The sequence below is a fragment of the Castor canadensis genome, chromosome 19, assembly GCF_047511655.1.
Source record: "Castor canadensis chromosome 19, mCasCan1.hap1v2, whole genome shotgun sequence".
Classification (NCBI taxonomy): Eukaryota; Metazoa; Chordata; class Mammalia; order Rodentia; family Castoridae; genus Castor; species Castor canadensis.
Window position 1 is genome coordinate 2,282,662 of NC_133404.1, and position 16,124 is coordinate 2,298,785.

The 16,124-nt window shown below is 41.7% G+C and overlaps 1 protein-coding gene across 7 annotated transcripts in view; it reads left to right on the forward strand.

Annotated features, from left to right (window-relative positions):
- The first annotated feature begins 2,606 nt into the window (after window positions 1-2,606).
- The window catches only part of Lrrc49 (leucine rich repeat containing 49), a 126,168-nt gene continuing 112,650 nt past the window's right edge, over window positions 2,607-16,124 (forward strand). For 3 of the 7 annotated variants that reach the window (XM_074061912.1, XM_074061913.1, XM_074061916.1), the window contains exons 1-6: window positions 2,607-2,983; window positions 3,624-3,680; window positions 5,670-5,766; window positions 9,935-10,132; window positions 10,434-10,536; window positions 14,137-14,340. In XM_074061912.1, the coding sequence (XP_073918013.1) occupies window positions 2,870-2,983; window positions 3,624-3,680; window positions 5,670-5,766; window positions 9,935-10,132; window positions 10,434-10,536; window positions 14,137-14,340 (773 nt within the window). In that variant the 5' untranslated portion in view covers window positions 2,607-2,869. Of the gene's footprint in view, window positions 2,984-3,015; window positions 3,397-3,623; window positions 3,681-5,669; window positions 5,767-9,934; window positions 10,133-10,433; window positions 10,537-14,136; window positions 14,341-16,124 lie in introns of those variants that run through there. The other 4 variants (XM_074061911.1, XM_074061917.1, XM_074061914.1 and 1 more) reach the window with 3 other exon arrangements.

The window sequence follows — 16,124 nt, forward strand, 5'->3', positions numbered from 1 at the left end:
GCTCTCCCAATGGAGCTATTTCTTATTGGTAGGGAAAGACCATACTGCGTCCAAGAACTGAAAAGGCTAGCACCACATGTGCTAATGAGCAACAAGGACAAGTGGCCTTCCACAGGGCTGATGTGGCAGATGGGCAACAAGCACACAGGGACAAGTAAGTTGTGTTAATAATTTGTTCTTTGTCCACATGATTGCAGGATCACACTCAAAGGTCCTAGGCATCCACTTCAACATGGGAAGCAGGTTGGCACTGGTCTGGGCAACTGGACCCACAGTCAGGTTTCCAGGTTTCCAGGTTCTTAGGAAATGAACCTTCTGGACAAGCTTCCTCACTCATAAACTGGGCTTGGACCAGAAAAGCACTGAGGTTCCTTCAGCTCTAAAATCCTACAAATATCTCCATATATTCAAAGCCAAAATGTCAGTTACAGGTCAACTGACATCTTGGTGAACTTTCCCCACCTCTCAGATTCAATTATGAGCCATAATTTAATCTATGTACTGGTGATAGGAGTGAAGTATGATTATTTCAAAGAATGCTTGAAGTTTCAGGATAACAAGTGAGGGAAGAAGGTGGTAGGAACCAGATGCAAAATAAATGTAATTTGTGTTTATAAGAAGTAGAAAAGTATGCAAAACAGGGAAAGATGAGGAAAATAAGCTCACCAGGAAATTTTAACTGAAAGGCAGCTAGTATCAATCAAGAGAAGCATAGGGCCGGGAGTGGTGGTCATGTCTACAGTTCTAGCTACCCAGGAGGTGTAGATAGAAGGATCTCAGTTGGAGGCCTGACCAGGGAAAAACAAGAGACCTTATCTGAAAAATAACCAATGCAAAAAAGGATGGAGGTATGGCTCAAATAGCAGAGGGCTTGGGCAAGGTCCTGAGTTCAAACCCATGTCCCCCAACCCCCACCCAAAAAAAGTCAGCTTAGGCTAGGAAGGGAGTGTTTATTAGCAAGCCTCATCTTCAGTTGGTAGCGCCACAGTTCCTTCCCCATTTGAGCTGATGTAGTGTTAAGCAAACATAATTTCCAGCACCCCATACTTGATATTTACTAAAATTAACTTTTTCTCTTTCAAAACTTGGGAGCAGCAAGCAAAGGCAATTGTACACTGAAGGGCAAAACCTTCAGCTCCAAAATCCTACAAATGTCTCCATATAGTCAAAGCAGAAATGTTACAGGTCACCTGCCATCTTGGTGAATTTTCCCCACCTTTCAAGGTTCAATTATGGGCCATAATTTAATCTATGTAATGGTGATAGGAGTGAAGTTTATCTCAAAGAATGTATGTGTTTGCACAGGTTTTAAGTAAGGAGAGGAAGAAAGAAGTGGCTGGGTCACTTAAGTCTAAAGTGCTGTGTTAAATGATACCTTGGAGGTCATCTCTAAAACACACTCATTTTACAGATGAGATGGAGAGGGAGATTACACCCATTGGAGAAGTCTAGCTGCTGTTCAAGGCCTTCCATGGCTCTTGGTGGGCTCTGAGCAGTCCTTTTACTTGCACAGCTGCAGTGGTCTTCCTGGCAGCTGGAAACTCTTCACCCTTCCCCTTTAGGTGGGGATGGCACTGAGTACAGGGTGGGCACAGCGCCCTCTGGGAGCCTCAGGCGGTGGGAAAAGCATAGGTCTTTTGGAGAATGGGAGAGACATCGAAACAGGCTGTGGCACAGTGGACAGAACAGCGATGGAGCCCTGGTACCAGTGTAAAAAGTCCCTAAACTGCTTTTGGTAAAAAGCACTGACTCCTTACTTGGGCCCAGGAATCAACTAAAAGCAGGAGAGAAGAGCTTGTCATCTCTGTCTCCATTTTACCTGTTGTCCTTTGTCTGAGCCATGCTCTCCTGCAGCCACCTTGGAATCAAGGAAGACAGGAATGATGGATAACATCTTTATGACAAGGGACTGAACCTAACCCTAAGGAACAGGGGAGCCTTGCAGGACAGACACCCCTCCAAATGAGGACAATTACCTACAATGGTGAGGCTGCACCCTGAGTCACGTCTAGGGAACCAGATTGCTCCTTCAAGTGACAACAGCATATCAAACTCTGCAGGAACCCTGGAAGAACAAGGACTGAGGTAATCATCAACCAGGGCCCACCCGACCACTGGTACGCACCTATGCATACCTTTTGTCCCCTGCCCCTAATTCTTTGTCTATTTTAACCTACAGCCCGTCTCTGTACCCCGAAGATGGCTGAAGATGGGCTGAGGGCTTCCTCCGGCACTTCCCACAGCACGTTTCAGGTGTGTAATAAATCAGAGGATTTATTCTTTGCCCTCCACCATGTCTCTTTATTTGGCGTGTAGGGGAGAGCCGGATTGGACATATGCAATCCCAGGAGTTTGGGCCTGGGGTGCAAAACTCCGGTTTCACCAGCCCCTCCACGGAGCGGCCCCACCGAGGTTGCATGGCTGGGCCAGGGGGAAGGGGGAACAGCGCCCTCACCTCCACTCCCGGTCGCCTTTGGCTGCCGGAAGTGTCTCCCACTGGGGGGCTGTTGAGTATCTTCCTCCTCCGCCTTGCTCCTGTCCAGAGCTGGCGGACAGGAGCGGGACACAAATTTCGCGCGGACCGAGTGGAGGCGGACCGTAAAGAGGAACGGACCGGAAGTGGCGGTTGTCATAGCCACCGAAGGGTTCGGCCGCTTCCCGGCCTTCTCGGCTGGATTCTCTCGCTTGGTTTTGGTGAGGTCCGGGAAGTAGGACGAGGAAGCGCCGACGAGGAAGCACGAGGTCCCCACACGGTCCAGCGGAGGCTACCAGGGCGGGGTCGGCCAGAGGACTTGGGAAAGGACCAGACCGGAAATGGAGGTTTCCATGGTAACCCCGGAGCGGGTTGCCTGGGAGACGACCCCTTTCGATGTCTCTTGACTGTGCCGAAGCGTCACCTGCGAGGCGGATCCGACATCCTGCGCTGTCTTCTGCCATGATTCCCGGGAAATACCGCTCGGTTTCGGGCCGGGCTGCGAACAACGTAGGTTGGGCCTCCTGCTTTGTCCTCCGCCATCGGCTGCGCTGAGGGGCGGGGTCTTTGTCCTGGTGATGGGCAGCATGGCCGTGACCTGGACTGCCAGGTCGGCTCCAGCTGTGGTGTGACGAGGCCCACAGAGCCCTGGGGCACCTCCAGTATGGAAGGACTTGGGGCTCATTCAGTGTGGCAGGACTTGGGGCGCATTCACAACCCTGTCCAGGCCCTGGCCTCCCCAGGACGGGGAGCTGCGCTGCTGCACTGGACCCAGGTTCATTGACCGTCCTGCAGACAGGCAGTGCCTTTTCTTTTTCACGTGAGGAGAGTGTATTCTGAGGCACGCCCACCTCCCTCACCTGGACATTGACTTATTTATTCAGACCTGCAGTCCCAAGTGTCCCAAGGCTGAGGTACTAGAGGTGGGTTCAGTTGGTGTTGGTATTTTGAAAAATAAACCAATGAAACCTTTACAATTGTAGATGTGATTTTATTGAGCGTGATAATTTGCCCCAAAGAAACAAAAATGGAGCGTTCTGTGGTTTTTATTATTTTTTGTTGTTGTTTTATCTGTATCTGTGCCATTTGGGGGGAGAATACGTGCGTATTAGTTAAGAGCAAATCTTACGATTTAATTTTTACATTTCAGGTGAACTGTGGGCTTCATCTGGTTATTCAAGCATCAACGCTTCCTGAGAAAAACAAAGTAAGATTTATGCACAGTGGTATTTAAATTGAAGATGTGTGTTTTATATTCTACACAAATACTAGCATGATTTAAAGAATAGGTACTGACTTAGAAACTTTAAGTGCAGTTACTTTGGTCTCCAACGTAAAGCTGATTTTTATTTCCTGCCTACATAAAACCAAAATTAGCATCTTTTAAAATCTTGATGTCATTTCATTCATTACAAGAGGTAAGTTTCTGACACTTAAATTTTTTGAAGGGAAGGTCTTTCCTAAAATCAGTGGCATGTCATAGTTAGTGGGGAAAGTCTTTTCTTTCTTACTAGTGAGTAAATACATGTCTTTACTACCAATGGCATCTTAGAAGGGAGAAAAATGGGAGGGCAGAACTACACATTCCATTTAAAATTGGGGAAGAAACACTAGGTTAGTGGGAGATATTGTTACACTTATTTTTATATGGAATATTCTCACAATATTCTGAATGTGAGATCCTTTTCCCCCACTATTTGCCCGTGATATTGCTGGTATTTGTAGAATTGCTGGCTTTTTATTTGATGTTTGAGATTTTGATAACATGTTTTCCCTCCTCTCCTGTCTCACCTCAGCGATCAAACATACCCAGTTCCCACACTGTGTCTCAAGATACAGCAAAATTAGCCAAGTTGGACACTGTTGTCCAACCATCACCATTCTGTTGTGTCCGAAAAAACTGTTGAATAGCTGTCACTGGAGGAAGTCTAAAGAAAAGCTCAGAGTTTACAAATAACAGCACAAGGAGGGGAAGAAGGGGGTTAAGGAGGGTGGACGGGAGGATGTTTGGTTAAGCAGGCAGCAGCTGGTTACAGTATGTATGTATGTGAACTTAGTGATCACTTGAAAAATAGACCATTTGACCATTGGCAATAATAGCTGTATCAGTTGAAAATATCACTTATTATAACTGGGCATAATGGATTCCCTCTAAAACTTTCCTAATTGATTTTGCTGGAAAAATCCTATTCTATTGTAATGCTTTTAGAAATTTTGTGTCTCAGTCAAATCCTTTTCTAACCATTCACTTTCTGTTGTGGACGTATCTGGGCAGAAAGCACTAGCTCTTTTTAATTAGAAGGATGGAGCTGGCAGAATGGTAGAGCACTTGCCTATAGCAAGTGTGCATCCCTGAGTTCAACCTCTCAGTACTGCCAAAAAAGTAACTCAGGAGGATATAATGCACATGCTGATGTAAAATTGATAGTGCAGATAAATGACGTGCTATAATTCATTTAAGATATATGTTTAAAGTTTTTGTGGCTGATCAGAAGAGATTGTTTTGATTTCAGTCCTTCTACCAGGCAATTATTTAAAATCAATTCAGTGACAATTCTTGGGAGGTTTACATATATAATTTTATTATGTTATAATTAGACATTTAAAGAAATTCTAATAATCATACATTTTTCAGACATCATTTAGTTTTTATTCTGTGCTTTCTACCTTTTTTTTTTAAACAAATGATTCTTTTAATCACTGTATTTGTGGTGACAGTATGGAGGGTGGGAAGTACTCAGATTGAAGCTTTCATCTGATCTCATGAATGTGGCTCTGATGCCATGTATGGCAAAATACGTAACGTATTTTCAATTTGAGTCATTTTAAGGTGCCACTCTGGCATGAAGCGCATTCACAGCACTGTGTAGCCATTGCCTCCCATGTACCTCCACGTCTTTTTTTGTCACTCCAGAAAGAATCCCACATTCATGAAGCAGATGCTCCCTATTCCCCCTTATCCAGAACCCTTAGAAGCTGCAAATACATTTCCTGTCCTTATGGATTTTCCTATTGTTAGTATTTTATATGAATAGAATTACAGCACGTGACCCTTTGTGTCTGCCTTCTTTCACTTAGCCCTGCATTTCTAAGGTTCATCCACGCTGTAGCATGTTATCAATTACTTGCTATTAATAATTGTCTTCATTACTGTTAAATTCCTTTTCATACATATTTTTTAAATAACATTTTTCAGGTTGAATTCAGGATTAATAGAGAAACACCATCATTTCCTGGTAGACTTTTACAACATGATCTTGAAAGAAACTACTCCAGTAGGCAAGGTATTGTCGGTGAGTAGAGATCAGATGTAGTTAATCCTTTTTGAGTAATATTAATTGTTTAATGATGCTGAGTTTCTAGATCCAAGTAAACTTAAATTTAAAAATGAAATGGCTCATTGGTTACCACGTTGGTTTGGTATTTTTTAAAATCAGAATTGGTAGATTATTTCCAATACAGGAAAAAAACTCATTATTTTAGTTTGAGGGTAGGCTATACTAGAGAAAAGGAAAAGAGTATTTCAAATACTATATTAGAACTAGAAGAAAAGGCTAATTAGTGAAACTAAGAGTTTGGGAACACAATATTTAGATCATAGGGAAAGAATGTAGAGTTGGGAGTGGAAAAGAAGTAGTGTCTTCCCTCACTGTCACGCATACTTACAGGTGTTTATACCACAGGCCTTAAGCTTTGGTGCATATCAATTGGGATCTTGTTAAAAATGCATCTGTCTCCCCATTTTAATTCTGTACGTTTGGGTCACATTTGGAACTGTGCATTTTAATGTCACAGTGATTCTGATAGACGTGGTTGTGGGCTGTCCTTTGACAAGTACAGCCTAATAAGATATGCTTATGTTTCTGAAATGTTTGTTAAGTCAAGGAAAAATTCCCTTCAGCACATTTGAATCTTAGTAGATTGATAGCTATCTGTGGTGTGCTAGCGTTAAGCACTACAAATTCTTATGTCCAGCACTGCCTCTCCCTCCCTGTTTCCCCCAACCCACACCCTGCAGCCACAAAAACGTTATGGACTTGCCTGTTGTGCCAAGGCATCTCTGTGAGAGGGCTGATTACTGGAGGCCCTTAGATGATTGGTTTTATTATACTGTGAGTATAAGGCAATTTTGGATATTGATTAGTCCCCCTACATCTTTTTTGGGTACTTCTGGGACTTACTCTTGGGTCCATCTTATCGGACCAGTTTTTTTCTCTGTCCTATATCCCACACTCTTGTCTTGGCCAGTTGCTGGACTGGAAACTGACCTAACTGTAGTTCCACAAGCAGAAAGCATCCGTTTTGCCTCTTCCATTCACTCAACATATATTTATAGAGTGTATACGTGTGGGGACTGAGGTATAGGTGTGGATGTGGAAATTCTCAGATAGAAGTTTTGTTATGTTTGCATTGTGAATTTCCTTTGTATTTTTAATAATAGTATCTTAGTTTTCTCCTCTAACTCATGAATCAAACTTAAATACCATCCCCAAGCTTTTCTTAGTTAGAGTAGGGAGTTGGAATATAGATTTGTAATTGGCTGGCTAGTTAGATTTATTTAAGTAGTAGATTACTAGATATTAGCTAATGAGGAAATGGTATGGAAGTATTGGTTTTGTGAACTTAAGAGATGAATGAAGTTTTAATTGTAAGTAATGACCCACACAATACCAATTCAAATACATTTGGGAAAAAATTAACTTAACTGGCTTTTCCGTAGAAGATTTTATTGAAAATGACTCTTTGTGGCAGAATACTCATCTGACTGCTGCTGTCTTAACCACATACCTACCCGGTTGTCTCCAGTGTGCCTTCTCCACAGCTCTAGGCAGTTCCCTGCAAGGAAGGCCATGCAGCTTATAACTATTGCCTTGTCTTTTGCACTCAACTTTCTATTTCCAAGGGCATAAAACTTTGGAAACATTATAAGTAGAATTTTATCAGGAAAAGCTTGGGTTCCTCTGTCTACTAAGCTGCACTCTGATATTTAATCCTTTACAGTTCATTTCATTCCATTTCTTCTCAAAATGAATCAAACATTTTACAATCTGTCATCACAAATTAACAAGTAGTGCTCTTAAGTCAAAAGTAAAGAAGCTTGATCTTTTTTTTAAGCCGTTGATATGTGATTTCTTTTAAACTTTTGGGAATGTTAAGTCTTAGCCCCTGAAACTTTGAGGTATTCCAGGTCCCAAACTCTACAATAAAATTTCATTTAACCTGGTCTCCATTGATTCAACCTTTTAATTAAGAATTTGAAAATATATGTGTGGAGGGGAAGAAACAATGCTTGGTTCCTAAGATCGTTATAAATTACGGAAAAGCCTAGAAATCAGAATTTTGGTGACAAAAATAGTCCCAAAGATAAATCTGAGTGGGCACACGTGGTAATGTGCTGTTCCTCCAGCCACCTATCTGATGTGCACCCACTGGTGTCCATCCACCCACGTATCTAGAGTACAGCACAGTGAACATTCCTGCTGATTATAGGCCATTATGCCTCTTAACACTTTGAGATTCTACTTATGGAAGAATTCATTCAGCATCTTTACACTAAAATGCAAGAATTTCTGATTTGCTTTCTTTGTAGGAATAGCACAGACAATAGGTTTCCATGCCTCAGTAAACTGGGAAGACAATTTTATCTACTGATTGCCCACTAAATTTAGATTCTACGTAGAATATAAGGAACATAAAATGAGGTCCATATCTTAAGTGCTTGCAAGTTTAATTGGGAAGACAAAGTACAAGTTAAATAGTGATATAAGAAATAAACAGTAACAGAGGAACTCTTTCAATTAAAATTTTGCCATGTAGTTGTGTAGCTTGTATGAGGTGTTTATATACCCATGTGTACATGTATACAAGAATTTACAGGTTCTTGTAGTGAACTTCAAGACCCTTCTACCATCATGATCATTTTGTCTTTTGCTGTTATACTAAGGTTTATATTCCACTGATAGCAAGCTCGTTATGCTGATAATGATTGTGGCTGCCTATCATAGGAGCTGAAAGGAGTGAGGATAAAATCTCTTCATTCACTGAATGTAAACAGGATTTAGTTTTTGATCTTTGCTTCTGTATTCCAAGTCTTACAAAGTTAAGTCTACCTCTTAAATCGAGGGTTGGCTTAAAGTCTGAACAAAGTAATTTTAAAGGACATAACCAATGTAATCATGAGAAATTGATTTTGTCTATTGTCTTGAAATGTTCCTTTGTCGTCGTTAGACCAACCATCTTTAATCAATGAATCCTTATACTACAGTTAGTACTTAGTCTGTGTTTTGTTTTAACCATCTGATTTTTGTTCCAAATGATTTTGCTGAGTGGTGGTTGCTTGGGTATCTTGCCGGCAGGTGGTCATGCCATAAGACCCATTTATTGGTAAACGTGATGTTGTGTCATTGTATGCTGGAGCTTCATTATTGGTTTTTGACGCTATCCAGAAAAGTGGGATGTGAGCACTGATTATGTCATTCAAAAAGCAAGGTATAGCTAGTCATGGTGGCATACTATGTATCCCAGCTACTTGGGAGGCAGTGGCAAGAGGACTGTGAGTTTGAAGCCATCTTGGGCAAAGGTAGTGAGATCTTTTGTCAAAAACAAAATTAAAAAAACAAAAAGAGCTGGGGGCAATGCTTAGGTGGTAGACTGCTTACCTTTAGCAAGTTCAAAGCTCTGGGTTTAATCCCCAGTAGTGAGAAAAAAAGAAAGGAGCAGGTAGGTCTGAGATATTTTGATTTATGCCTTGCAGACCTGAAGAAGTGCAGATAGAAAATACCATTGGTTTACAGCTTTTACAGGTGTTCTGTGTGAAACCTGATTTTAAGCTGTTATGTTATCTGATGGCTGAAAGTGCATGTTAGCTCCCCACATTTGGTTTCCCTCCTATTGCTTGTTTTAAGCAGCAGAACTTGTAGCAGTCTTAGGTCTGTTTCACAGCTTGTTGCTCCCATCAAATCTTCCACATCAATGTCTGCTTTCAATAGACCTCCCTATGAAGGAAAACATGGTAGATGTCCTCTGGTGTTCCTTCAACCCATTACTCAGCTATTACCTCACTTTCTGGAACTTCCTGTCATGTCTTCTAGACCATTCTATATTCTCCTAGCTCTTTAGAATATATCTTAATATCTACCTCTCCCCAAACTCAACAAAACTATTTTCATGAAGTGATAAATAACCAGACACGCTTCTGTGCAAATATATTAGTCTTTTTCATTCTGCTTCTAACCGTCTAACCAAGAGTCTATAAAACGCCCGGTGGTGTCGTGTACCCCAGCCACAAGTATGCTAGATTTCTAGCCATTACTTCAGTATTCTCTAATAACAGTGGCTGAACACACCAAGAAAATGATCATGTGAGGGTTACATCTGCTATCCCAAACCACCTTTTGTGTATTTCCTATAGCGAAGTCATGTATCGTGTAGCTTTGTGATGAACTTTTTGATATTTTGAAGGAGATGGAAGAGTAATAAGTCCTTTGCCCCGTAATAAATCATCATGCATCTCATCCACAACAAACGTGACAGAACTGTGTGGGCTGGAAGTGAAAACCGCCACGGGCTCCTTATCGGCATTCGGAGACTCCTCCATGCAGACGCCTTCCAAGTCCAGGATCCGGCAGGGCTGCCACAGTGCTGGCCCAGATGTGTCTGGTAACAAGGGCTCTCCTCCCAGTGCTCAGAGCCAGAGTCAGAAAGGGGTGAAGGTAGCACTCAAGTAGTTCTGTATTTTCAACCAATCTGCAAGGCAAGGGGAAAATTACACACACAGAACATGTAGTTTAGGTTTGAGGAGGAAAGGAAAAAACTCAAACTTAGTAACAAATTTCGAATACAGAAAGTTATGGAAACTTCCTAGAAAAGATATTGATAGGTGCCAAAGTTTTCCAAATATAAACCAACTTTAGAGATTTATCCTGACTTAATCAAGTAATTTGAACATCATTTTCAATAGGGGACCACATTAATCTAGTGAGCTCATCGATGCCTTCATTCCCTATTCTCCAACGTTCTTCGGAAGAGAAAATCCTTTACTCTGACAGACTGACCCTAGAAAGGTAAGAACACATTCTTTTATTTTTTGACTAAGTAATATATAGATATGGTGTAAGATTTAAAAGATGTGAAAGTCTCCCTTCATCCCTTCTCCTAGTCCTCCTTCCTAGATGTAATAACTTTTACCATTAATTACCTAGAGGTGTGGTAATGAAAATTCATATTTTATATCTATATGTAGAAGGACTTGACTATATTTCAAAGGAGTACTATAGTAATTCTAAAATATGATTGTGTTAGTCAGCTTTGCATTACTGTAACAAAGTACCTGAGCTAGTCAACTTAAAAAGAGAAAAGGTTTATTTTGGTTCAGAGTTTTGAAGATTTTGGTTGTGGTCACTTGGCCCATTGCTTTTGGGCCTGTGGCAAGGCCTTACATTGTGGTGGAAGTATATTGTTTGGGTAGAGCAGACTGCTCACCTCTTGGAGGCCAGCTGAGAAGTAAAAGAGGGTGAGGTCCCAATTCCCTTTCCAAGGCCATCCCCCACTGACCTAAGACCTCCCAAAAGGTCCCACCTCCCATTGGCTCCACTACCTTCCAGTAGTCCCACAGGCTGGGCCTCTGGGGGACTGTTATTTAAACCACAGCAATGACATTGATGAAAATGGACTTTTGAGTAGCGAAAAGCCTTTATGATCTAGTCCTCACATGGGCTTCCAGGACCCCACCCAAGCTAGTTCCCTGTCATCATCCCATACCTACCTCCCGGCTACCCTTTGGATACACCAAGGGTCTTATGCTGTGGAGCTTTGGTACCTGATGTTCCCTTTCCCCAGAATGCTGTTCCTTCACATGTCTGTGGGCTCACTCCCTACCTCCTACAGGTCTTTCCTTACATGTGTACATCTCAAACAGTGGGATCCCTTTCAGCCTGACATTCCTTAGCCCCTGTCTTGGCTTTATTTTCCTCCTTAGCACTTACCATCCTGTAACCTTAAATACTTCCCAATGTTTATTGTCTCCTCCTACTAGAATGTAATATGTCCACAAGCACTGGGACTTGTTCAGTTCTGTATCTCGGGCACAGAACAGAACCTGGTACAAAATAGGCTCTTGATTGAAAAAAAAAAGTGAATGATTGAGTCTATTCAGGACTCCTTTATCCCCATCTTTTTATATAAGAAGATATCCTTAATAGAATGGTGGATGAAGGATCCCAACCCTACCCTGGTAGTATAGTCAGCACAGAAATCATCCCTGCTCTTCACACCTTTACCTTACCTGACAACAAGCTGTAACGGACAGACTGTGTTGGTAGTCAGGGAAAATGGTCTCTGGAGGGTCTGCTGTGCTGTTTAGAAGGCCAAGTTACACTTGAGGGTGATACCTCCCTCTCAGCATTTTGCGAGATTAAGCAGTCTTGAGATTACAATACTACCTCATATTTATAGCTTTCATAATGCCATTTAATGTTTTGAGGGATTTTGTGGTAATTTCTCCTTCATAATTTAAGAGTCCAGGCAAGAATAACACCTCAGTTTCATGCTACTTGATATTAACAGGAACCAGTAAGTTTGTGACATAACAAGTTAGGTGCTTCCGTTGTTCTTTGGGGTGACTGGGGCAGCTGTGAAGATGGGAACATGGTGGCATGGGCCTCTAGGGTGGAGAAACAAACGTTGATCAGGTAGACCCTTGCTTATCAAGAAAGTTGGGACCAAGAGAACAGACTCTGTCTTCCAAGGCTGGTTGTGAAATGATAGCATCACAAGACTCCATTACCTTAGGCACAGTGAGGCTCAGGTGTGCAGTCAAGGAAGCTATACCAGTAGTAAGATACGAACTTAGGAGTCATTGAGAGCCAGTGGGTGATGACAGGGACTTCTGCTGTGTGGTGTGGGGTCAAGAGCAGAATCTGTCTCTGAGAAGTACTTGGAAGAGCAAGTCCCTGGCTGCTCTTGGAGTTATTTGGGCTGGAGCACTAGGAAGGCAGCCTCTCAATGCCAAGAAGAACAGAAACCAAAGCATGGTCAGTGCACATGGCTGCAAGGGAAGTTGCAACTCAAGGCTGTATGAGGCCCAGCTCCATTGCTTATTGGTTTTGGTGGAGTGACAGTGATTCACAGAGACTGAGCCATTGTGTTTGGAATCCAAGAAACATGACTTTATTTGAAGCCATGACAGTTTATCTAAGGGGAGGGTAGGATGTTATTTAGTTTCCTTTTCAGTGATAACTCAGTAATTCAAGAATTGGATGAAATGGAAGTTGGGGTTCTCATTAAGTTTAATTGTGAGAAACGGAGAAAGACCAAAGCAAGAAAAATGAAGCAATTCAAGGTTTTGCTAAGCTGGTGCACAAAAACATAAGATTTAAACTAGAATACTTATAATTAATTAATTTATAACTTACATATCAGAAGTACCAACTGTGAAGGTATAATGTAATACATGAAATTAATTCCAAGTATTATTCATACTTTAAAAGGATTAAACTATTGCCTGACCTTTTTTACTTCTGTTTTAAACTTCAGGGACTGTTTTAAACATCATCTTTTGTCAACCATTAATGTTCGCTTATTTTTTTTTTTTGGCCAATCATTCTTTTTTCATTATAAGGAGGGTTCTGATTACTTCCATAGTTCACTTATGCTTGTAGTGCTCTTACTTTCTTTAAAGCTTACATCAACTTGGTTGTTACTAAGAGAAGATACTTCTAATAAACCTCTTAGAACTGTTTGCACACACAACTCCTCTGAAGCTCTCAGACTAGTCTATCAGTACCTCCTGTCTAGCTATATTATTGTATTGGTAAACTTCTTAAAGAGCCTTGCACTTCGTTGCCTTATATTTGATACACTGTAACTTTTTGCATACAAGAGGCTTACTGTTTTAAATGCAAACATTGTTAAGGTTTCAACCTACACTGTGACACTCTAAATTTTCTGCAAAGTTCAGTGTTGAATGTGTAGACTTGACATCTAAGCCTCTGAAGACATGTTCCATAGGGACCTCCTACCACTGAGGAATTTCAGGATGAAGTTTTTTTTATCAGAATGAATGGTTGGTGGCTGAATCTTTTTGCATTGTGAAAATTGCATCCAGCTCATGAGTCTCTGATTCTAAAAGAGACCCTTTTATATGTTTTTTTGCTCTGATGACTTAGTTGCCTGGGCCATCTTTACATCAGTGTGTAATGCCAAAGGCTTTTCTCTGCTTATGTCCCAGGGTTCTTTCATGCATCTAAACTTCTGTCACAGGGCTGGGGGCATGACTCGGTGGTAGAGCACCTGCCTAGCAAGCATTAGACCCTGAATTCATACCCCAGAACTGCCAAAAACCAAACAAATAAAACTAAGGGGTAAATCTCTATGACAGAAGGCAATTACATTTGAAGGTTTTCGGATGTTAAGTCAATTTCATGTGAAATAATTGATATTGGAGGTGAGAGCTTAAACTTAATTACCCTTGTCAAAGTCTATTGACTTTTTTTGTGCATGATTTGCCATAAAATACAGGGCACATAGTGTATGGGAACTGAAAGTGATCCAATTTATCTTTTTCTTTTCACAAGATGGGAGCACACAGATGCCCATAATAATATTTGGAAGAAGAGGCAGGCTGCTGAATCAGAGTCTTACTAACCTTTGAACATTGTTCCTAGGCAAAAGCTGACTGTGTGTCCTATCATCAATGGAGAAGAACACCTTCGTTTGCTCAACTTTCAACACAATTTTATAACTCGAATCCAAAATATTTCTAATCTACAGAGGCTAATATTCTTGGACTTATACGATAACCAAATTGAAGAAATTAGTGGGCTTTCTACTCTGAAATCACTCCGTGTCCTTCTGTTGGGGAAAAACAGGTATTTTTGTAGAACAGTTTTGTTTGTAGTCTAACATCATACATAGGACTAATGTTGAGCCCTGTGATATTTACATGGCAACTCAGAACTGAATACCTAAGGAACTATTAGGCTAAAATTTTGAAAGATTGTTTAAATGGATTAAAATTCAATTACTTTTTATGAGATCCAGTCTGGCGATATTTAACCCAAGTTACATTTATTGAGTGTTTTCTTGCCATTGCTTTTCAGTGCCATATCTGATGCTGAAGTACATGGCTTTGGCCTTAACTTTGTGTTTCAGCATGTGTGCTCACTGAGGCTTGCAGTATCAGCTGCCATCCTCCTGGTGTTTGACTGGGGGTGGTCCCTTGCTCCTTTGTGATTCTTTTCAGATGGTGGAATCAGTAGGTATTATTTAGTGTTACACTTTGTATGTATACTTCCCCAATCCCTGTTACACAGCTGTCCTGTAGTGCAGCTGCACAGTTCCCAACTCATTTGTCAGGTTTATTCATGACTTTCTCTTCATTCAGATTTATTGAATGACTTTTGTGAAATGAGGTCAGGGTGTTCAGGTTACTTTCTAGGAAAAGAGCGATTCTGCCAGTGTGATGGTGAGAGAGGAGACTGATGAGGAGGTTGTAGCCATGGCAAGTATGATGTGTTTATAAGGCAGAGAGGAAGAAGTACAACCATGCAGTGATGATGCATGGAGGTTATGATAAATTTTCATATAAATTGTTGTTCTGGCAATGATGTAAGATGACTGAGATCAAGAAGAGGTAGAGATCCATCAAGTTTAAGTCTGTGTTAGCTTACGTGACTATTATCAGCACATGTATGAAGGTTCAAGAGTCAGAGTCTGCAAACCTTAGGAAGGTAGAAATGGTTCTTTGAGAAAGTCAATAATGACAACAGAAATAAGTAGTGATGGGCACATGATGATAAGGATGGTTGTACACACACACGTAAGTGGAAAAGAAGCAATGTTTAAAACTCTTCTGGGCTCAGACAAGTGGGACCACCTGGTCTTGGACTAGTGCTACTGTCTGGCTTCTTGGTTTGCAGCCCTATAGGCTGGAATAGTGTCACTGTAGTCATGGGCAAGTCACAAGCACAGAGTAGATGACAGAAGCATCAGGCAAAGGGTGGTGTGAGGTGAAAGCAGTTTCTGTTCAGTTGACAGACTTCGGGGACACTGGAAGGAAAGCCCAGCAATGAGTCATACCGTGTGGAGAAGGCCACAGGCTGCACAGCCTAATGCCCCAGGGAAGCTGAAGGGTTATCTTGCTGTGCAAGAGCAACCCATGCTGCACTGCTGGACAAAGACAATCTTCCCACCTAGCAGTGTAGAAAGGGCAAGCGTTTGCTTTAGGCAGGCAGCTACAGGAAGGGCAGTTTCTCCCTGGGAAGGAGATCATTGATAGGACAGTCTGCTTGAAGCACATCTGTGTCTTCTGGAAGCATCCCTAAGAAAACCAACACAGCATCTGGGTCAGGAACCAGTCAATGGCCCACATCCCTCTGGAGTCTCCTCTGCTGACATCTCAATTGCTTGGTCTTGATCTTTCTACCTTCAAATGCTTACTCAGCTTCCCCTTATTGTATCCTGTCTGCCGCCACCACATGTCACCACGATTGCTGCGATGTTTAGCTGAGACTTGAAAAATGTGAAGGTGTGAGCCATGTGAAGTTTTAAAAAAACACTGAGACCAAAGAACAGCAAGGACAAATGCCCTGAGGCAGAAATGTACTTGTCAGGTAGGAGTGCAGTAAGAATTCCCTGCAGCTGCAACAGCAAA